General features: G+C 39.6%; 1 protein-coding gene across 1 annotated transcript in view; it reads left to right on the top strand.

The window, feature by feature from the left end:
* The window catches only part of kcnh5b (potassium voltage-gated channel, subfamily H (eag-related), member 5b), a 143,118-nt gene that overhangs the window by 17,938 nt on the left and 101,896 nt on the right, over positions 1-23,284 (top strand). The window contains exons 5-6 of the mRNA XM_027278707.1: positions 13,091-13,206; positions 18,566-18,958. Coding sequence (XP_027134508.1) covers positions 13,091-13,206; positions 18,566-18,958 — 509 coding nt within the window. The remainder of the gene's footprint in view (positions 1-13,090; positions 13,207-18,565; positions 18,959-23,284) is intronic.

Below are 23,284 nucleotides of genomic sequence, written 5' to 3'. Positions count from 1 at the left end.
TATGGAGAGATATAGAGATATAGATATATATATAGAGAGAGAGTGAGATATAGAGAAATATAGAGAGATATATATAGAGAGAGATGGATATATATATATATAGAGAGAGATGGATATATATAGAGAGAGAGAGAGAAAGATATAGAGAGATAGATAGAGAGAGAGAGAGAGAGAGAGAGAGAGAGAGAGAGAGAGAGTTTTCGGTAAGGGAGATGTGTGCATCTTCAACCAATACCGTGCCTGGCTAGGCATAACCCTCGGTGGGGTCCCCCGGCAGTGTAATCCTATGAAGCATAACTAAGGGATGACCTGAGCCAGCCCTAACTATAGGCTTTATCAAAAAGGAAAGTCTTAAGTCTATTCTTAAAGGTGTTGACCGTGTCTGCCTCCCGAACCCAGAAGGTAGTTGTTCCACAGAAGGGAGCCTGATAGCTGAAAGCTCTGGCTCCCAATCTACTTTTGGAAACTATAGGAACCACAAGGAACCCAGCGTCCTGAGAGCGCAGTGTTCTAGAGGGGTAATAAGGTATTATGAGCTCTTTTAGATAAGATGGTGCCTGACCATGAAGAGCTTTGTAAGTAAGGAGAAGAATTTTAAATTCTATTCTAGATTTAATAGGTAGCCAATGCAAGGAAGCCAAAATGGGAGGATGTGATCTCTGATCTTGGTTCCTGTCAGAACACGGCAGCAGCATTCTGAATTAACTGCAAAGTTCTAAGAGACTTATTGGAGCAGCCTGATAAAACAAGAGTTACAATAGTCCAGCCTTGAAGTAACAAATGCGTGGACTAGTTTTTCTGCATCCGCCTGAGAGAAATGCGTCTGATTTTAGCGATGTTACGTAGTGGAAGAATGCAGTCCTCAAAATTAGTTTTATGTGGACGTTAAAGGACAATCCTGATCAAAACAACTCCAAGATTCTTTACATGTGGAGCTGGAGGCCAGGGTGATCCCATCTAAAGTAACTAAGTCTCTAGAAAGAGAGTTTCTGAGGTGTTTGGGTCCATTACAAGAACTTCAGTTTTGTCTGAATTTCATAAAAATTGTAGGTCATCCAACTTTTTTATCCTTAGGCATGCTTGGAGTTTGTTATGATTGGTTGCATCGGCTTGATCGTATATAATTGGGTGTCGTCAGCATAACAATGAATTGATGAGTGGATTCCTAATGTGTTCCCAAAGGAAGACATAAACCTGATAGAATGGTCCAAGTACAGAACCTTGTGGGACTCCATGACAAACTTTGTCTATATATGTCTATGATCTATCCTAGCTAAAGGAGAGTCTATGTATATATGTCTATGATCTATCCTAACTAAAGGAGAGTCTATGTATATGTCAATGATCTATCCTAACTAAAGGAGAGTCTATGTATATATGTCTATGATCTATCCTAACTAAAGGAGAGTCTGTGCATATGTGTCTATGAGCTATCCTAAGTAAGGGAGAGTCTGTGCATATATGTCTATGATCTATCCTAACTAAAGGAGAGTCTATGGCGGAAAGATGGATAAGGACGGACTTTTAGGGGAACATTTCATTTTAAAAAGTTGCCCGACGGCTCGTTGGACAAAAACAAGGCAATTTGCACAGTTTGCAAAGCCGAATTTAAATTCCACAGAAGTAACACGACTTTAACATATCACCTCAAAGCAAAACACCCAGTCTACACTACAGGAGTGTGGCACTCGTCAGTATATTTCCTCATTCTGGCTTTTTTTTATTTGCACTGTGCATATGTGCACCTTAAGCCAATAAAATGAATGAATTTAAATATACTTTCTCTGTGTTTATTCTACATTAATTTGATCATTTTACATAAATAAATATTCATTATAAGCTTCAGTCTCAGAAAAATGCATTTATTTTATTGATACATTTATTAATAGATTAATCGCGATTAATTACAGAATTTTGTGCGATTAATTAGTTAATTTTTTTTTTTATCGATTGACAGCCCTAATAAATACATATATAAAAACACACATTTGAGAAATATTGATGTCATAAATAAAAATGTGGAGTTTCTAAAAGAGAGGGACAGATGGGACATGTGACTCTGATCAGGTTACTATCCAAACAAAATGTAAGGGAAGTCCTCTGTCAGGAAGTTTGGCCAGAGTGGCTGAAGTAGGAGGCAGCGTTGAGGCAAGTGCAACCAGGCTACATGTGTAATAAAAAAACAAAAAAAGAATAACTAAAAACTAAACATGACAACATCCTAACTAAAGAATAACCCTAACCCTAAATAACTGAACAAAACGCAAATTACAACTAAATATCACGAGCACAGAGCTACACCTGATGCACTATGCTTAAACAGGTAATGTTCAACTGGCATTACCGCAGACTGTACCACTAACACAGCTCACTCCACTACTGCTTCTGATACAGAGACCTGACAAAGTTGTATTTTTACAAAGTTTACAATAGAAACACTTTTACCTCATTTACTTTTATCCTACATTGTAACCACTTACATCAAATCACAAATAAATCTAAAAAAAATAACTCCGAAACTAGTTTACCCTCAACCCCACATACTTGGACTAATCCAGTGACATCATCAATTATGTCAGCCAGGGTATAAATACAGGAAGTGTTGGAGCACATGGTGTGTATGGTAAGTAACAAAAAGAACAGTGATTTAACCTCTTATAACCAGAAATAAACTATAACTAAATATAAAAATACTTGTATGTGTATTTATTTGAACCAAGACACAATCAAACCCACATGAATGGTTTGCTCCCAAAAACTGTTGGCACATTACATGTCAGCCAATGCCATCAGTGTATGAATGTGTGTGAATGAGATATGTAGTGTAAGTGCTTTGAAATATGAAAATGATTAATCCTCATACCAACAGATTAATCTAGTTTTTTGTTTTACTTTCTTCTTTCCAACTCAAACTCTCATTAACAAAAATTATAATTAAGTTTCAGTTAAATGCTTTTAATGTGAAACTGCACTAGGATGGAATGTTGAGTTTGCATTAGCAGTAACTTAAAGGTCCAGTGTGTCATTTACATTGAAAGCCAAACTAGTAACTCAGCAGTACTAATACGTGACTGCACAGCTCAGCGGTTATGGTTACAGAACTGTTATGTTTGAGTGAAATGTTTAATTGCTGCATTACTACGACAAATAAATAAATACAGCCACTAAAAATGATAAAGTTATATTGTTTTATATTCTGAGAACTTATTTAATGTGGACCATGCAGAGGAACCAGCCAAACTAACATGAACATCAGTATATTGAAGTTTGAATGATGGCCCCGACTACTTTGTGTTCAGCGCTAATTACCAGACGTTAGCATGCTATCATGCTAAACTAACATGAAGCCTCTAAGGCAGTGCGTTAGCATGTTGATGTTAGCATTTAGCTGTGTTACAAAGAGCTGCTAACGTATAGTGTCCAATCTCTTCCCTCATTCAGCTTGTTTTTTTTCAAGCTCTCTTCTTCCTCTCATCACTCATCTTCCTCTTTGCTGATATTTTCAACACATCCCGTCTTCCCTCTTTTCTTTTTATCCCTTGTTGAAAACCTTTCGTTCTCCCCGTCCTCTTCTCCTTTATCGTCTTCTTCATTTTCTCTTCATTTACCTCTTTTCCTCTTCCTCCACCTCCTTGTGGATCTAGGTTCTTCCTCCGTCCTTTCCATCCCGCTGAGAAGTCTCAGAACATTTTTTTTTCTTGCTACAAATCCTTTCCTCTCGTCTTTATTTCATCTCAAGCTGCGATAGATGAGAAAAGACCGTGTCAGGTCTTGTTTCCGCGTGTCTCGAGCTGTCGGGTTGCGTTTGAGGTGGCTGTGGTGCTGTCAGGAATCACAGGAGAGGCGGGGTGCTGGGTGGCGGGGTTGTTCCTGCGTCCTGACTGATGCACAGTGTCAGCTTCCTGCCCCGGGAGTCGTCCTCGGCGATGCTGAGCGGGTCTGTTTGCCCTTTTGACGAGGACCCCCCTACACACACACACACTTTTTAATGTACACGCTCATATACTGTACAGTAAACACGTGTGCACACATGCAGAGGTGCCTCCGCCCTGATGCACAGACCTGTTGTATAAATTGTTTGTTCATTAAATGTGCTCAGCGACACGTGAAGAACACGGGTTTAACACGCAATTAGAGCTTGAGTCAAACTAATATCGTCACATTAGTCTTTGCTGGTTGGTTCCTGCTGCTGATGTTTGATAAAATTCACATTTAGTTCTGTAGTCGTCCGATTCATCGTTCATCGTTGATGTGAGTGATAGTGGTCAGTGCTCATCTCACTGACAAACATGCATTTCCTGTCTACTACATGTTTTGCCAGTTAAGTGCTTTTAATGTCAAACTCCAGCAGGAGGAAATGTTGGGTTTGCATTCACAGTAACTTAAAGGTCCAGTGTGTCAGATTTATTTACACTGAACTCTTAACTCAACACATGTATGTGCTTTGACTCGTTGGTTGTGGCCAGAGATGCAAAAGTTTCAACCTCAGCAGAACAAAAAAACACTAGGTCTTTTGTTTGATATCATGAAAATTAATTTGAATATAAAAGTACATATAAATGTCAAACTAACAAGATTCAGGCCCTGTCCACATGAATATGCGGCCTCACCCAATACGCTGTCATTTTGAAAAAATCTCCGTAAACACGGCGTCGTTTTCGGAAATATCTGTGTCCACACGGATTCACTGAAAACGAGAGAAGCCATGGAGCATGCGTGTAAAGGTCACGGTTAAAACATGTTCTTTTTTCTCTCTTCGCAGTAATATAGAAGCAGAAGGTTTTGTTGTAGCAGCCGTAATAGACTGAGTAGTTTCTCTAGTACGAGCACAAGCCTGTAGTCTGCCATTGTTGTTGTTGTTATGAAGAGGCAGGGCTTATACGTCATCGTTTCTGAAAAAGTCTGCATTCACTGTCCAGACGACTCCGGACTATCCGGCGTTTTAGGATTTTCCCACTCTGGGACCCGTTCTCAAAAAATACCGGTTTCACACCTCGAAAGAGCCAGATCCGTCTGGACGTGAGGCCGCAACGATAAAGTATTTATGCAGATTAAACAAAAACGTACTCGTGTGGATGGGCCCTTACTTTAAAGATTTGTGTACAATCTAATGCAAAAAGACTAATTGAATTACTTTCTGTAAATGAGGTTCCACAGTTTGAATGTAAAGGTACACATTCATTCAAGATATAGTTTTATAGTAAGTTTTATATAAACAAAATATGTACACATAATTATAGGTCATTATGTCATTTTACTGAATCATTTTTTATGTGCAAAATAAAATTAGTTTGTCATTAATGGCCTACAAAATGATAATAATAATATTCCATAAATTAGCTTCTTTTCTCTTTTTTTTTTTGACAGCATACTTACAAATGTGTGTAGTTAGAGCTGATCATTTTATGTTCAGTACAAAAAATGAAATTGGTTTGAGCTGCAGTGCGGCTCCTGATTCACTTCAAATCAAATAAAATGTGTTGAAAATCAAGTTTACTGCACTTCAAACTTTCATACACCCAGAGATCATGCTGGTAACAAGGCTCTGCTGTCTGTGGGTCTGACTGAAGCCGCACGGCACATCATGGTGTATCTCACTGCATTTGTTTGAGCATCATCCTCCCGCCGTCACAGAGCAAGCACACTGTGGGCTACACTCTGATTAGAGGGGTGGGAGAGGCTGTTTGTGAGGAAGGGAGATTAGCTCTAGGCGTTGGCAGCTGAGTTCACTCGTGCTGGAGACTAAAACCTCCTCTTGGCTCCGTCTGATGCTCCTCCGGGTCGGCGTGCCACAACATGTCAGCATCAAACGGAGCAGGACAGAGAGATCCTGGTCTGCTGAAGCTGTCCATTCTCAATTTAAAATAAAGTAGACTTTAAATGTATTATCTGCACCCTATGACTGTGTCCATGCCCCCGTTCGGTCTAAAATTACCACATCAATCATGGTCTGTATTATCAACACATTTACTGGTGAACATGTGGGTCATTAGTTATGTCATCATTCCCCATTTATATGCTGTGTGGACGACCACTGGTTGTGTTATGCAATCAGGTTTCTGGTAACAGAACGCTACGTTAAAAGTAAAAGAGCAGCAAAGAAACCTGTCTGAAGAACACTGTTAGAAATGGTGGCCATGGTGTTGTATTGCAGAGTGGCAGTGTTCACTCTTTGCCTTGTCAGCAACTGTAAAAGCTTCACAGATGGCGGTAACCTCAGCCTCAGGCAAGACATCAGTTTAGGTAGACAGCTGAATGCTGAGGCAACAACAGGCACCTCAGGCATTAAGACATTTTAACTTTTATAATGATGATGTTGTGCTTACAGCCACAGTTGGATGTTGTTCAGGATCCATTCTGTAAAATTTACCTTCAGAGTTTGGAAAGTTGTTTTACGCTGTGAAGTCGTGGCTCTGAGGATCAGGAACATTTATCTTGAAATAAGTTACTGTATTCTTCAATAAAATGTCAGAAAACTTCCAAGAAGACCAGCTACTAGATGATTGGAGTTGTATTTCGCCCCTTTTACCCAGTTCGACACAAATTTTGTACGTCAGGTAAGCGGCAACCTCCAGTGCTGGGAAATGAAGCCAATGCAGAAGTGCTAAAAACTGTAATTCCTCAAGCGACGACTTGGACTGGCTCCAGAAGTCAAAACAGTTCTTCGGAAACCTGTGGGGGACAGTCCCCGTCCTAGCAATGCAACGCAGTCGGGTTGCACTAAGGATAGTCTGCCTTGGTCGACAGGATTTTGGCTACAGTTAAAACGTTGGTCACCATCAAATATGACACTTTTTTTAGTGTGGTCCGATGTAGGTAGAAAAAGACAACACTCATATCTCTCAGCTACAATTATGTAAATTAACATTTAGCATGTTGCATATTTTGTATCTGGACCCACTCCACCATCACTCTCAAAAGCCATCAAAGGTTTGTCCTTCAACACTCTGTCTATAAAGTCTTTATTGTGTTAGAGCCGTCCTGAAACTGCTGATCAAAAACTAATTTCACAGTTCACTTTGGTGCTGCGTGCATCAGTTCTGCTCTGCTGTTATTTTTAGCTCAGTCCTCCACTTTGTGTTTTTTTTATTTATTATTATTTCCACTTCCATTGTGCTCTGGTCTGATACATAAAGCCTTGTTGTAGGGGTATTACTATTAACTGTGAAAATACCTCTTATTTACTGCAGTTTCTGCTCGTGCTCCATGTGAGGTCCTTTCGTCCTTTTGTGTCAGCATGAGCCGTGGAAGCCCGTGAGCTGTCAGTACGTATTTACACGAGTGCCACCACGACCAATTCCTCTGTTTGACTTGAGAACGAAAGTGGTTCTGGGTTTGAAAAAGAACACATTTGCTTGGTTTCCGTTCCAGTGGTTTGAAATTATTTTTGAACAAATTAGGGCAGGGCACTATTTCATAATGCATGCACACACTATACAGTGAATTATGCAACCACAGCTTCTGTGGTACAGAAGAAGCACTTAAGACCTTTGCTTAAGTAAATGGAGTGATGCCACAATAGAAAACAGTTTCTTTCAAAGCATTTGCAGCTAGACTTACTTTAAAAAGAAGAAATCTTTATTATGTAAAAGAAAATTTTAAATTATGAGCAGAAGAAAACAGACCCATCCTCAGGTCAGTACAGTTCTTGGTGACAGTCAGTGCAATCAGTTACTTTAATATGAAATATTTCAGTGGTTTTATCAAACAAGGCAAGTTTTTGAGGCATGCTTGATTCCTGCTTATGAATGAATATTTTTTTATTCAGGTGTCATAAACGCAAAGATGCCCATTAAAAGGCATACATACACATTATTAGACACAATGTAAGAAATTTAAACATTTAATCTAAATTCATCTGTCTTATCAAACAGCCAGGAAAGCATTAACTCAACAATACTACACTGAAGATTACCCACAGCCTCTGTAGATATAAAGGTCTTATTTTAAAGGCAGCAAAAACATAAGAGACTATTGACTTTCAGGTCATAAAACAGTAATGAAAAGAGAGTTATATATATAAGATTATATTCTATAAATAGAGCCCCATAAATCCGACACACTGGACCTTTAAATGATTAAAGAGAAAAAAGTACCATTTTGTTTTTGGTAATGTTGTGTGGCCGGGTAGCGGAGGTGTTCTGTACGGAAGCCCTAAAGGGTCATACATTTTGTTCCACTCGTTTTCCCGTGATAACGAGATAATTAATCCTCCTCTGACATTGCTACACTAAATGATGTTTCCTGCAATGATTTAATACACTAAACTATCATTTTGTTTTCTCAGTATCTCAAATTAATTATCTCGTTATCACGGGAAAATGTATGTATGTATGTATGACCCTTTAGGGCTTCTGTAGTTCCACACCTGGGAGTGTGTTTTCTTTTCTTTCTGGGGCTGCTGTTCTCCCTCCTGTCCTTCCTCGTTGTTACTTCCTCCACAGTCAATTTGGTAATCAGGGAGGGGTTAAAGAGGAGGAAGAGGGAGGCCGTGTTTGGTAATCAGGGAGGGGTTAAAGAGGAGGAAGAGGGAGGCCGTGCTCTCTGACTCGGGCAGCAGCAGCAGTGGGGGAAGGTTTGCTTTTCTTTCTTTTGAGCTGAGCTAACCCTTCTTTTTCCGTCTGTCGGCAGAGTTTTCTTATTAGGGCCCGAGCACAGCGAGGCCCTATTGTATTTCGAACGCTGAACGACGTTTAAGAGTAAATCGCATTTTCCACAGCCCATATCCCCCCCAAAACTCACGAAAATTTGCCTACCCCCCCAATGTCAGGCGTAAAATTACGTATTTTGGAGGTCTCACACATGCACACGCATACGCCTCCACAGCGCCACCTAGGTGCGCGTTTTTGCCGGTGCCCCTCGCCACGGTTTCGCCCACGTGCACGAAACTCGGTGGGAGTATGTAACTTGCCCAGACGCACAAAAAAGTCTCTTAGTGCCCCGGGCTACAGTGACGCGAACGGCGTCCAATTTTTGTCACATTTGGACTTTTCAGGTTTTTTGCCTCATTTCCAGGGGTCGCATTTGAACGAACTCCTCCTAGGGATTTCATCCGATGTGCTTGAAACTTGCCGTGTGTGTTCTCAAGGCGTCCACAATGAAAAGTTATCAAATTCACAACTTTTTATCAGAGGGCGTGGCCGTGACGGAGCGTCAAACTCCACGCTGCTGATTTTTCCACAAAAAAACAAGACTCCATTGACTTTTGGCCTGATTTGACAAGGGGTCATGTTTGAACGAACTCCTCCTAGGGATTTCATCCAATTCACTTGGTAGGTCTGTTCACATAGACTTCCTGAGTAACAGTTATCAAAATGATGAATTTTGGGGAAACGGTGTGGCCATTTCCACATGCGCACATTTCGACATGCGCACATTTCGACGTGCGCACATGTGCGAGGGCCCGACCATCGCTGCTTACAGCTTTAATTTTAGTTTGTTATTTTAGTTTGAGTTAGAGACCACTGTCTTTCGTTTTGTGTTAGGTTAGGCCTGTTTTTTCCTAGTTAGTGGGGAAGGGCAGGGTGTGACGGCCCACAGCGTGGCTGGCCCTGTGTTTCTCCCTCTTCTGTTTCTTTTGGTCGGGGTCTCCATCTCTTTTTGGTTCATTACTTTATGGGTTATTTTTTTTCCTTTTTCTTGCTAATTTATTAATAAAGAATCTAGAAAAATAAATAAAGAATTTTTTAGTTTTTTGCAAACTTTGAAACTTTTGTGTGGCGTCCTTTATATGTTGTGGTCTCATTGAGCCAGCATTAAGTCAAGTATTAATCAAGTATTAATTTAATTTTATGAGGTCGTAACAGGTAACTACAGTCAGATAAAAGAAAACAAACTCCCCTTTATGTCCCGTAAAGTCACAGTACTTGTGTTCTTAAGTATAGTTCTACATGTTTATCTCTTTGGCTTTGATGACTTCAGGCTTTTCGCAGTGCTTTTCGACAGCCAACAATAAACTGTGCAATATATAGTGAGTTACACAAGCAGTACTGCAGCAATTTTCCACAAGGAAGGATATTGAAGAAAACTCCATTTTGGCTAAGAGCACCCACACTATTATTATATTATTATCTTTGGTGATCTAGAGCCAATTTAAGGTATTAGCATTAAAAAAATCCCATAAAATAAGATGTATAATAAGTTACACAATGGGTGCTACAATAGTTTGTCCTCAAGGGAAGTCCAATGATTAGGACTGTGCGTGGAATAAACTTTTCATCCCATACGGCTTGAGTACAGTGTTTATCTCTCACACCACTGCACAGGGAAGTGAATGGGTGATTTTGCCTTTATGTGAACGGAGAATGAAAGAAGGGTTTTCAGATGGCTGGGGGCCTGAGGGTTAAAAACTATTTCAAATTCCACTATTTATTCCTAATGGTCCCTTCAAAGGGGTCGGGTTGATCACGATGTGTCACTACTATATGTGCTGTGCCTCTGTTGGGCTGCTCTTTGCCCTTTCAGACATTTGGTTTTATTTTTAGAGCCGTACAGTACGAGTCCCTGTCCTCAAAAACTGTGCTTAGCCTCATTCAGTAGTGCAGTAGCAGGAAAACAACTGCAGCAGGACAGGCCGGTGTTATTTCGATAGACTTCCAGTGGAAACACACGCTCTGAGCACAGGCTTCATTTTTAGCCGTAATGGTTTTAATATGATAATAAAAGCTGGAACCAAAATATTGGCCAAAAATCAGGAATGGAGGCTGGCTCTTACAGTAAATTCATTTTTCATACTGCTTGTTGTGCATTTCCACTGCATTCCTAATCAGCTTTATGATAAAATGCTTGGAGTATATTAATCACTGGCTCTGAGATGAAAAACAAAAAGGTCATGCACAAACTGAATTTACAAGAGGAAATTTGAAGGTGGAAAACAGAAACTACACAATTGCTGATGTTTAATATAGGGTTAATATATTGTATTTTAAAGGGTCTGATCCAGAGAGCAACATTATGAGTTTGAAACTCATTCCCTGTCAATATCTCTATATCAAGGCTTTTAGCAGGATTGTTTTGATTCTATCAGCTGCAGTCAATTTATTAGCTAAAAATGACTTCAATATTTAAGGCAACTTGATTTTTTTGTTGTTCAACAGAATAGTGAGCCTATATGTTTGTAAATGATCTAGTGTGAATGATTGCAGTGACCTGACAGTCTGTGAAACCATAGCGTGGCTAACGTAACATTAAGGCCCACTCACACTGGGGACGTAAGCGTCGCGGAACGGCTGCGGCGCAGTCACTGGAGCTGATCGCTGCCAGTCTAATCAATGAGACCGCTCACACAGGGCGTGCTGCGGAACGTCTCAGCAGCGTCCCAGCAGAGACTCTCCGCGCTGCAGCGCTATCATTCGGTAGCACAACTATTTTTTATTGCGATCCACGTGAATCTCAACAGAGCAGACTGCACCAGACAGTAAATCCGACACAAAATCAACATAATACACTTCCGCCCCCTTTCAAAATAAAACACAATACGCAGTTCATGTAGCTTTTCACAACTTCACATCAACGTTACGTCATGACCGGTGGCACCAGGTCAGCAGTCAATCGATCAGAGGGTCTCAACATGGACGATGAGAGACTGATTGTTGAAGTGGAACAACACACAATCATTTATGACACAACAGATGCTTTTTATAATCTCCTCCATGTCGGAGAAGCAAAGTCAGCTGTTTGTTGTTGTTTCCTTTATACACAGTTTATTGCGGGGTCTCAGGGATCTCGCTGGCTTGCTACGCTGCCGTTACACTGCCGTCACGCGCCCTGTGTGAGTTGACGCCGGGCAGAGGTCGGAGTGCTCCTGTCAGTCAGTGAAACTGTAACATTAGCTAATGTTGGCTAATATTACATTACATTACATTACATTGCATTTAGCAATGTAGACTTACAGAGGAGGACATAAGCTGACAAAGGTGTAAAGGAGCACAGAGTAGTTGTTAGTTTTGTTAGTTTTGTTAGGCAGGGAAGCATTCTGGAAACAGAAAGGTTTTTACAAGTTTTTTAAAGGTAGAAAGGGATGTTGCTGTTCTAGTAGCCGTTGGTCATTCCACCATTTGGGGACGACCACAGAGAAGAGTTTAGAGTGACCTCGCTTTGCGAGAGGCGAGGGTACAACTAGACGGTTTGTATGAGCGGAGCGGAGCGCCCTGGTCGGGACGTGAGCCTTTAGTAAGACGCTGAGATAGGCAGGGGCAGATCCTGAGGTGGTTCTGTAGGCTAGCGTCAGAGCTTTGTGTTTAGTTCTGGCATAGCTCAGCATGGTAGACTGAGGCCTGTCAACAGAATTGTCGTTTGTTACATTTAATATTTTTTCATCCATGATCTAAAATTTTTGTTGCTTTAATGTAACCCAAAACGGTATTCTTATTTTTATTATATTTTGTAGCACTCACACAGTATCTGTACGTACGTATGTTTTATAGTGTTTACATGCTTTGTTTAGTGTTTATTTATTTTTTCTACCTCAGTATTTTATTCTGTTGTGTTTTAATTGTATTCAAATATACCAGACTGCTATGACAACCTAATTTCCCTTCAGGGATTAATAAAGTCAGCTATCTATCTATCTATCTATCTATCTATCTATCTATCTATCTATCTATCTATCTATCTATCTATCTATCTATCTTGTCTGCCTTCGATGGAGCTGTGACCATCTCCCAGACACTGTATACATAAATGTTAGATCTTCACTGATCCTGCGTTACAAATTCTCCCTGAGCTCAGGCTCCCACAGAGGTCAAAGGACATCGGACAGCTGCCGCGCAGAAAGCCTGCAGCTGGTGGGGTGGTGCGTTCAAGGACACTTTCTGCAGTGTGGGTGTTTGCCATAAAAGCAGGACTTGTGCTGCGTTCACTACTACCAACTGGGGGTGCTGCTCCTGCAAGCCTTCTAGCAGCAAATACAAGTGGAAGCTGTGAGAATATTTTGTAACTCCACTCAGTCACGAACTGAAGCGCTGTATCAACACCGATTTCAAAGAGCTGGCTTACTCCTGATTGTTTGTCATGAAGTGGCAGCTGACATGTATTGTCCAAGTTAATGACGAATGTGATGTAAGCTGTGTTTCATGTCTCCTTCCTGCAGGATGGACCAAGTTTGCGCGGCTTACACGAGCGCTCACCAACAACCGCAACACGCTGCAGCAGCTGGCACCCATCAGCAAACATGAAGTCAGCCATAAACAGTCCAGACTGGCGGAGGTGAGCTCACGCACACACAGATACAGACTGTGGTACAGCAGTTTGCATTAAACTGCAGGTAACCACAGAATCCATGGTAACCAGCACTTCCGCTTCATGCCATGTTTCCATGTATACCTCCCCTGGATCAAAGTGAAACTGACTACAAACTTTTTGAGAATTAAAGTTAATTCTCTTGCACAGCATTATACGGTGAAATATGATTTATTTTTTAGTTAACTAGCTTCCCGGCATCCACTCAAAGGACCACAGTAACGAGTGAATCCAGATAATGGGGTTAGGGTTAGGCTAAGTAACTAGGATAAACCTATCCTAAATCATTTCAACCATGATTTTACTTTTTGTTATTGAAAGGACGAAAGAAGTCCTGATGTCATTTACCGTCTCGCTGTTGTTTTATTAGCTCCTGAACTTCAGCCTCCAATTTAGTCTTTCATCTGCAGAGATTGAATGCATTTTAGGAGTTTATTATCCATAAGTTTTCACATCGAAGGAATAAGCTCAGTCACAACAATCATAATCAGAGAAAAAAAGTGCAGGAGCCCAGATCCTAAATATAAAATATAAATGTAAATTTTAGAATAATACATAATTATAGAGTGTGTGTCTATAATATAGCTGTTTAAAACAAAATGGAACATAAAATGACAACGTGTTAACACTAAGTATCTTAACAGTATGAGTGAAATGTGCAAACATAACTGAAATAAAAACTGATATTTACAAAAAATAGCGATTGACTCAGATTTGGAGACTTTATTCATGTTACACGTAGTATGAAACAGATAAATCCGCACAATCACATTTATGAGCAGGTTGTGACATTCTGAGCTCATGGCAGTCCTGCACCAACAATTAGTTTAATATTCCAAAAACTGCTGCTCAAATGAACATCTACATTTCCTCTACGTCAGTTGTAGGTATATTTTTAGTGTTCTGCACTCTGTGTCCATTCTCACACTGTGGATTGATGCTGGTCTTTTGTCCTGTGAAGGTCTTTGGCTTTGTGAAATGAATAAATATATAAAATAATTGAATGAAAAGTGTCACCCTCGCCTCAGCACACACAAACAAATGTGCCACTGTAGCTCCTCTCTGCACTTAACATTATTTCTGCACAAATAAATCCTCATATAAAACATTAAACAGCACGTTTAAACAGTTTACTGACGTGGACTTAAATCTCACGGACATGTGCATTAACAGACAGACACAGCCAAGCATACTGTACACTGTAACACCACAATCACGCCCTCCATACATCCATTCTACCCCATCCGCCCTCCTATTCCACTCACATGTTAACTTCCCTGGAGCTGCAGTTGTTTGACACAGCGGGCGGTGCTTTCTCTTCCCGGGAACGCTGCACTCCTGCGGACTGCGGGTGTCATTAATATTTCATGTTGGGTGGAGAGACAGAGGCAGGGTGCTGTGGGCACTCTGAATGATTGTGACTGCTGCTAGAAATTTAGAAAATGGATTTTGGGACGGGTGGAGAGAAGACGGCTCATGTCTTCTATTGCCGGAGCTCACCCACCTGTTTTATTCATGAAGGGTTAAGCAAGGTGTATTGCCTCTAATCAAAATTTGTTGGAATTTCATGCCTGCTTAGCACATGAGGCGAGAAGCGGTGTGGGATTTTTGGCATAAGTGTGGTTTAAAGGTGATGAGGGCAGGCGGATTAAGAGAGGAGAGAGTGTGAAGGAGACAAGGGAAGGCGGAGGATGAATGGAGAAGGAGGAAAAATGTAAAGAGCAGCAAAATGAGAGAGTAGGCGAGGAAAGAGAAAGTAATGTATTAAGCAAGAAAGTAGGAGGAAACAAGGAATTATGTATGGGAGGAAGGACAGGAAGGAGGCTGATGAAAGATGCAGATGCATTATGAGAAATAGGAAACCTGACCCATACCAGGACAAAAAGTAAGCACATCTTGGCCTGAGCTGCTTTAACTTCAGTTTTTCAAATTAATTTAAATCGACTTTATGCAAACAAATGCACAGATCCAGAAAAAGTGCGATGTGATTGTAACTTGCTCTCTTCCATCTATAATGTACACCAACACTTATTCATATATATACATCAACACTCAAGTCATTTTTTAAACTTTTTTAACCGTCTAAAACATCCATATGATATGATATAAAAAACATACATTTAAACAAACAGTTAGTTCAGACCAAGTAATCTGATTGGACAAGAGACGGTCCATGAGTGCTAATATAGAGAATAACAGCACTGAGACATTAAACTACATGTATCACTGCACTTTACAGCTGTTCTACATTATTATTGTCACATTAATGTTCATGTCCGCTGTGAGTAATCAATACACATCCATCAATCAAACCAATAACTAACAGCAGTCAACGTCAGACGACCTTATCATACTTAACAGTTACCTAGTGTTTCTGTAGCGTTAAACAAACGTTCAGAAATAAACATATTATCAGTTTGAATGAGACTAAAGCTCCAAACAAACACCAAACTCCCTTTAAATATGACATTTGAACAATTCATTACGTGTCCGTTAAAAACACATCACTCTACAAACATGAGATAAAGGACGTCATATGTCGACAGTCTGACTGTCAATTCAGCATCAGAATAATCCATGTTCCAAATCCAAATTAGTTCAAATAAAGTGTGATGCAGCAACGGTCACATTTTGTGTGTAGCTGATTCACGTCATACTGACGTCATATAAAATGGATGTAAAGGTGGGAATGACTCATTTTTATGACTTGCATGCATTCACGTCATCGGACAACTGAAGGTTAGAACTGTGTCCTGGCAACACACACAGGAATATATTGATTAAATTAGAGTTCAATTGCATTAAGCAGCGCACTTTGGCTAACAAGGACGCATCAATGTTTGCTTGGTTTCAAGACATCTGTGTTTTTCCGTTGTGATAACCACTTGAATATTGATGTTGATTGATGTTAGAGTGATTTACAAGTCAGAAATATCATTAGTTTTATTAATATTCATCACCTTCATTTGAGTAAGCCTTGTTCCATGGCTGGATTTCAGTCATTTGTGTCGCAACGTTACAAAAGTCAAGGTGATGTTTGAATGAAGTTTTCTTACTTCAGGTTTTACTTTCTAAGAAAGTGCGAGTTGTGTAGAAAGGAAGGAAACACGTGGAGGGGGAGGAGTGGAAGAAAACAAGTGAAGGAAGGAAAAAAGTTTGTAGTTGTGAAGGGAAGAGGAAAAGCAAGTAAAGAAGTACAAGGAGGATGTACGAGGAAGATGTAATGTTTGACGGGGAGGTTAGAAAGCGCTAAAAGGCATAATCAGTTACAAGCTCATACGCCTTCTTTCCACATTTTCCCAGCCCGGCCTTGGATGGGAGAGGGTTGCATAATGTCCTGAGCGCGCTCAATAGATATCGCAGGTGATCCATCTGCTCCGCATCCTGAAAGGCACAGCTGGCGTCTTCTTTCGAGGATGCTGTCAAGTGTCGCACAAGCAGAGTTTTTTTTCCCCACAATGCTGCTGGCCTCCTAATTTGCAGTCTCATTTTTGAGCATTGGTGCTGCTCTTGACCAGGGTCTGTTTGATTGGCAGCTCTCATGATCAGCTCTATCGGCCCACCTTGTTATTTAACATCAGACTGAGTCCCACTGTGAGGACAAACTGGGCTAACCGAGGCTAAGTGAAGCTAATAGATAATATGTAAACATCATCAGTATTCTGTTCATGTACTGTATATTATCTGTAATTGTTAAAAAGCATAAATACGACTAAAATTCTTTGTGAAAGTTGTAACTGAAGTTCTGTTATTTGGCATAAACACAGGTTGTATTTTTCATATTAGATATTTAGAGCTTCATCTGTGTCACAGCTGGAGACAAACAGAATAATCAGTGTAAAATGAGTTGAATGGCTGATGTGTGATCTGTGTGTGGCCTGCAGAGGAAATCAAAGTGCTGCGTGTTGGATTTAATGGAGTCTGCAGAAGAGGCCGAGCTCAGCGGGGCGATCATCAACACGCTGCAAAATATAATATCATAAAACATAATGTGTTTTTTGGTCAACTCTTCTCTTCCTCTCTTCTGTCTCTGTCTCATTTCAAGCCAAATGCATTCATGATGCCGTTTTGTCAGAGAGTTTTACGGAGCGTCAGAGGAGATGAATACAGATGAAAGCTGGAGGATAAACAGCACAAATATTCATTTACTTTTCTTCCACCATTTCCTCTCTCTCTCTGCACGCACACCAGCAGCGGGGGGTAATTATGACCAGACTGAAAAAAAAACAAAAAGTACAGTTTGTTTCCTCCTTTTATCTGTTTCACTAATTTCATTTAATCTCTTCCTCCTTTACTTCCTCTTTCTTGTCTCTTTTTGTGCATTTAGATTGTGAAGCATCAAAGTACAACTTCTCAGGCTTCTGTTAAAACTATAACCATTCAACTATTAAGAAATATAAAGTGGCAGAGAAAACCAAACCTCTCAGTCAAATATATTTGAATTAATCAACAAATCAAGTTTAACTTTGTGCTCATTTGAAAGAAATCATGACAAATTAAAACAGTTGAGAAGATGAAAAACCTAAAATTTGAATTTCTTTGTTAAACATGTGAAATTAAAGATTCAGTAACGACCTGAACTCATTTCTTTTGTAATGTTGCTGTTATTTTTTTGAATTCTGTTTTTGATACTAATACATTCTATTATATTTTGTTATGTATTTAAATGTTTACTATTTTTATTCATAATTTAACTAATTATTACTCTTTTTTTAAAGTTTGATCTCTGAAGGAAAAGTGTGTGTACAGTGAACATTTATTAAATGTATTAAAATAAAAGGCGCCACTATGGATGACGCTCATGTCTATAATGAATTATAACAATAAAAATTATAAACATAATAAATTAATTACACCATGCTTACAGCAATGTATAATCATAGTTAGAAACACTAAAATATTCATAATATACTTAATAACAATCATAACTTGGAGTGTCGTTTAGCTCAGTAGAGCAGCCGTCCCATATACGAAGGCTCAGTCCTTGCTGCAGCGGCCCAGGGTTCAAATCCGACCTTTCCCCCATGTCATTCCACATCTCTCTCTCCCCACATTCCTGTCACTCTTCAGCTGTCTCTATTGAAAATAAAGCTTGAAAATGCCCAAAAAATAATAATAATAATCATAACTACTATGTCTATAATCAGAGGTGTGAGCAGAATGGCATGTGTGGGTGGGCAGTTAACTCATCTGGGGGGGCAGCAGCGCCGGTCCTGGCCACATTTGCGCCCTGGGCGACATAATATTATTTTAGTGTGCATTAATAAAGGAGTCATGAAGAGTAATGAAGAGATTTGTTGAGGTAATGTTTCTGTCACATCTCCAGGTCTTGCAGCTAAACTCCGACATCCTCCCACAGTACAAGCAGGAGGCCCCTAAGACTCCTCCCCACATTATCCTTCACTACTGCACCTTCAAGACCACCTGGGACTGGGTCATCCTCATCCTCACCTTCTACACGGCTATCATGGTACCCTACAATGTCTCCTTCAAGACCAAGCAGAACAACATTGTGTGGCTGGTTCTGGACAGTGTGGTGGACGTCATCTTCCTGGTGGACATTGTCCTCAACTTCCACACCACCTTCGTGGGACCTGGCGGAGAGGTTATCTCTGACCCAAAGCTAATCCGCATGAACTACCTGAAGACCTGGTTTGTCATCGACCTGCTGTCCTGCCTGCCCTACGACATCATCAACGCCTTCGAGAACGTGGATGAGGTACGGTTTGGCTTTTTGGTGTCTGAGAATAATAATATTCAAGACGCAATGACCATTTTTACTGATTCAAATAAACAAAACGGTTTTCTTACAGGCGACATTTAGACTTTATACTGTCCTTGCAATGAGTAAGCTTACACTTGATGTCCTTCAAAAACCAAGAGGCGTGGCTTTTCTTGTTGAATTGAAGGAACCACCAATTTTAGTTGGTTTCAAATGAAAAACTGAAACAAAGCACAATATATGAACGCAAATTTGAACACACTAAGTCAGCAAAGCAAGATACAAATCAAAGAAAAACGCAGCACCACATGGCAAGCAGGCTAGCTAGCACTTCAGAGGCATGTGAATCGTCGATTAAATCACACATGAGCCAATTTAAAATAAAACAAATATACAACACACTTATAATGACAATGTTGATAAAACAGAACACTTATGGACAAATTGTGTCCATGGCAGCAACATGGAGAACAAATAGGTGCAGGAAACGTAGTTTGCCCATGGAACGTCCTTGTTAACTGAGGAAAATTCCCTGTTCTGCCGCTACTGTGGCCACATTGCCAGTAAGCACTGCAGTGCAGGCAAATGAACTGAATTCATTCTAAATGCACTCAAAACAGAAGGCAGAATAGACGTATTAATCATTAGTAACCAAGAATCATTAAAGGAAAATAGCATTTCAGTCAGGATCTTCACCTGTCTTATTTAGTTTCATTCTATCATTGTAATAACATTTTACTCTAATGTGTAATGCTGTTGAGCTGTTACAGTGTATATATGTAACAGGAGCCTTTAATGCACCTGACTGGACAAACACTTTGGCTTTAGATCCGGGGTTCCCAACCCGCGGACCGGGGTCCGGATCCGGACCGGATCGCCATATCATCCGGACCCGAGATTAATTGTAGAATTTTTTTTTTTTTTTTTGACAGGCGAGTCTATTTCATGCCGTAACATTACTTTTCCCTATCCAAGCACTGCACTGAGCAAGCATTGGAAGGTACCAACCAATCGTGTGAGAGTCATACTACCCATGTGATTCTATCTAGCCAATGAAATCGCCACCTTGAATTCAGAGCGAGGTGCTACGAGTGAGTCTCTGTACGACGACAAAACTGGCCCGCCATCAATTATATCTGGCCCGCTAGATGACGTTGATTTATTTTAATATATATATATATATATAAATATATCTTTTAAGTTTAACAATTATGTTTTAAGGCCGTAAAACCCCTAACCACACACTTTTATACACCTTATTACACGCATTTTGTACAGTACTCCCTTAATTAATCAGGACGCAGAACACACGTGCGGTTCTCACTCAGCCAATCAGGACGCAGAACACCCCCCCCCCCGCGCATGGTCATGGACCGCGATGGAATTGTCAGGAAAAAAATTGGCCCGCGTCCAAACTTAGTTGCGAACCCTGCTTTAGATGATCACCGTCATCCAATTAAAAAGATCAAGCAATTCAGTCTTTCATTAATAAGCTCATTAAGCTTGTTCATAATTGATAATGTGCTGTTTTTACTCTAGCTGAGGTAATGATGGATGTTTGAGAGTGGAGATTAGTCTTTTAGTACGCTTGAAATTCATTATTGAAATCCTTTAAGTCATTACGCAATGATTCAGAGGTTATCTGAGTTTATTTAAATCTGAAGAATTGCATCAGGATGAAGAATAGTGATGCCTGTGTTGCAGCTGATGATGAGGTTGGTTTCCTGCTTTTTAGCTCTTTGTTTTCGATGTGACAGAAATCTAATATCACTGCAATTGAAGTGTCTAATTAGTTTGAAAAAAAAACAGTTTGTTGTTGATATTTGTGCCTGTGGAAATGAGAGTTTTTGAACATGGATCAGACCTGCTTTGAGTATTTTTCACAGCCACTTACACCCATCAGATATCGAGGAGCTTTATCAATATGGCCTGAAGTCCATTAATGGTGATTTTCCACTTGATTTCCCGCTGAATTAATTAGGCCTCAGCCTGAGGAGATGAAATCTGCTCATGTTGTACTCATGCATTTCTCAATTTTTTTTTTATTTAATTTTTTTATGAGTGGGTGTGTGTATCGTGTTGTATGTGTGTGTGTGTGTGTGTGTGTGTGTGTGTGCATAGCCATCCATTGTTGTATTGTATGTGCATATAAATGTCTGCCAAGAGGGGGTTTAATCACATGAGTTTTTGAACGCCAGCAAAAATAATAATGATTATCATCATACCAGTATTTAAGCTGCCAGCAGCTGAATGTTTAACATCTATAATTTTTCATGCCAAAAATGAATTCCACACCTCCCTCGGTATTTTATTCTCGTCTTGAACACTTAGAACAAAACAACACACCAAAAATGTAATACAAGAGTACTAACTAACTAGTAGGACTAGTAACTAACTAGAAAAACTAGTAACTAACTAGAAAGACTAGTAACTAACTAGAGAATAATAACTAATTAGAAAGACTAGTAACTAACTAGAGAATAGTAACTAGCTAGTAAGTAACTAGTAAGACTAATAACTAACTATTAAAACTAGGAGCTAACTAGTTAGACTAGTAACTAACTAAGAAAGACTTGTAGTAACTAACTAGTAAGACTAGTAACCAGCTAGAAAAAAAACAGTAATTAGTGAGACTAGTAACCAACTAGATAGACTAGTATCTAACTAGTACGACTAGTAAATGAGCAGTTAATAACCAGTAAATAACTAACTAACTAGAGAGACTAGTTGGATGATCTTTTTTTCATTAAAACAGTTGTTGAATTTGAGGAGAATTTTAAGGATTTTTCTACATTGACCAGTGAAATATCAGCTTTATGGTTTGACGTAGTGAATATTCACTTACTGATAAAGTGTCTCCTTTGTTGCTATTTTCACTTAAATTAAAAAAACTATTTTCATAATTAAACTGTTGCCATGGCAAGCAGACATCAGTACATGACACATTATTTAATAAACAATAATTGTATTAATAAACTCAATGGCCACATCAAATGACCGCCCACCAATGAGCTGGGTTCTGCTCTGTTTTTGTTTACCCTTGCCACCATCGCCAAGGGCTTGCTCATGGTGGGTTTCTGTAAATAATATTACACAGTCTAGACCTCCTGTGTTTGTAAAGAGACAATAGGGAAATTCTGTAACGATTTAGTGCTGTGTAAATAAAACTGAATTGTACAGAAAAATGATATTAAAGCTGACGTCCATAAAGAAATTAAAACCTGAAACGAATGTTATAATTAAATTGAGTATCACATCACATCTTCATCACAATTGTAATTGTAAAATGTAAACATATCGATACAATAGAAATACTGTGCATCATGATGAATGAAGAAGGAGATGGTGTCTTGCCAGTAAGGAAGTAAAAGCTAAAATATCTAATTGGTTAGAGGTAAACCAGTTATGGTCTCCTGGGAGCCCAAATATGGCGAGATTTGGGGAGACTTTTATGGTCATTGAAAGCATTTTTGACATGGTATCAAAATAGTTCTGACAGTAGCGAGAAAGTAACGAACAAGAGTAAAACATAGGAGTTAAATTGCAAGATGAAGCATGGCATTTGTCGCAATTGTCGGTGATACTGGGATAGATTTGTGACAGTCGAGTTTTGGAATAATGGACTCTAAACAACGCTTTAAACTGTATAAGTGTGAGACGAGCGCAAGCTGACCTAGTGTAAATTTTCTTAAGAGCAGTGTCCCACCAGTCATCTCCCAGATGTAGACCCAGTTCTTGTTCCTGATTTTGGTAACTGGTGAGCAATCAAAAAACAGGATTTCATTATAAACTTTTAAGATGAGTGACCTCTGAAGTGGATCATGGCTTAGAAGCTCCTCCCACTGTAGACTTAGTGGTAATGAGGGAAAAACTGGAAACAAGGTGTTAGCACAGTGTCTAATTTGAAAGTAAAGATGAGAGGCTGGGAGCTAAAATTCTCCTGAGAGATCTGTAAAGCTGTGGAAAATGCCATCCTTGTAAAGGTCTTTAATAAAAATTTCAGGCTCTTATTATGTCATGCAAAAAAGGTTGAATCTGTAAATGCAGGTCGAAATAAATGATTCCTCAATAATAGAGCTAAAGTAGATGCTGACTTAAATTTGAAGTGCCTTTTAAGTGTGGAGGTTGGTTATTTGTAAATCCAGAGGTTGGATGGAATAGAAGAGGTAAGTAAAGCAGTTAGGGAATATAAAACACATGACTGCGCCTCTAAATCACACCATGGCAGATCAACTGATTTGAACCAAAATTAAATCTTGTGGATATGTGCTGCCCAATAATACTGTACAATTGAAAATTTGGAAGTGACAATACACCATTGAA

This window comes from Larimichthys crocea, chromosome V (assembly GCF_000972845.2).
Source record: "Larimichthys crocea isolate SSNF chromosome V, L_crocea_2.0, whole genome shotgun sequence".
In the NCBI taxonomy this organism is placed as follows: Eukaryota; Metazoa; Chordata; class Actinopteri; family Sciaenidae; genus Larimichthys; species Larimichthys crocea.
This window is presented reverse-complemented; position numbering and strand designations above follow the sequence as displayed.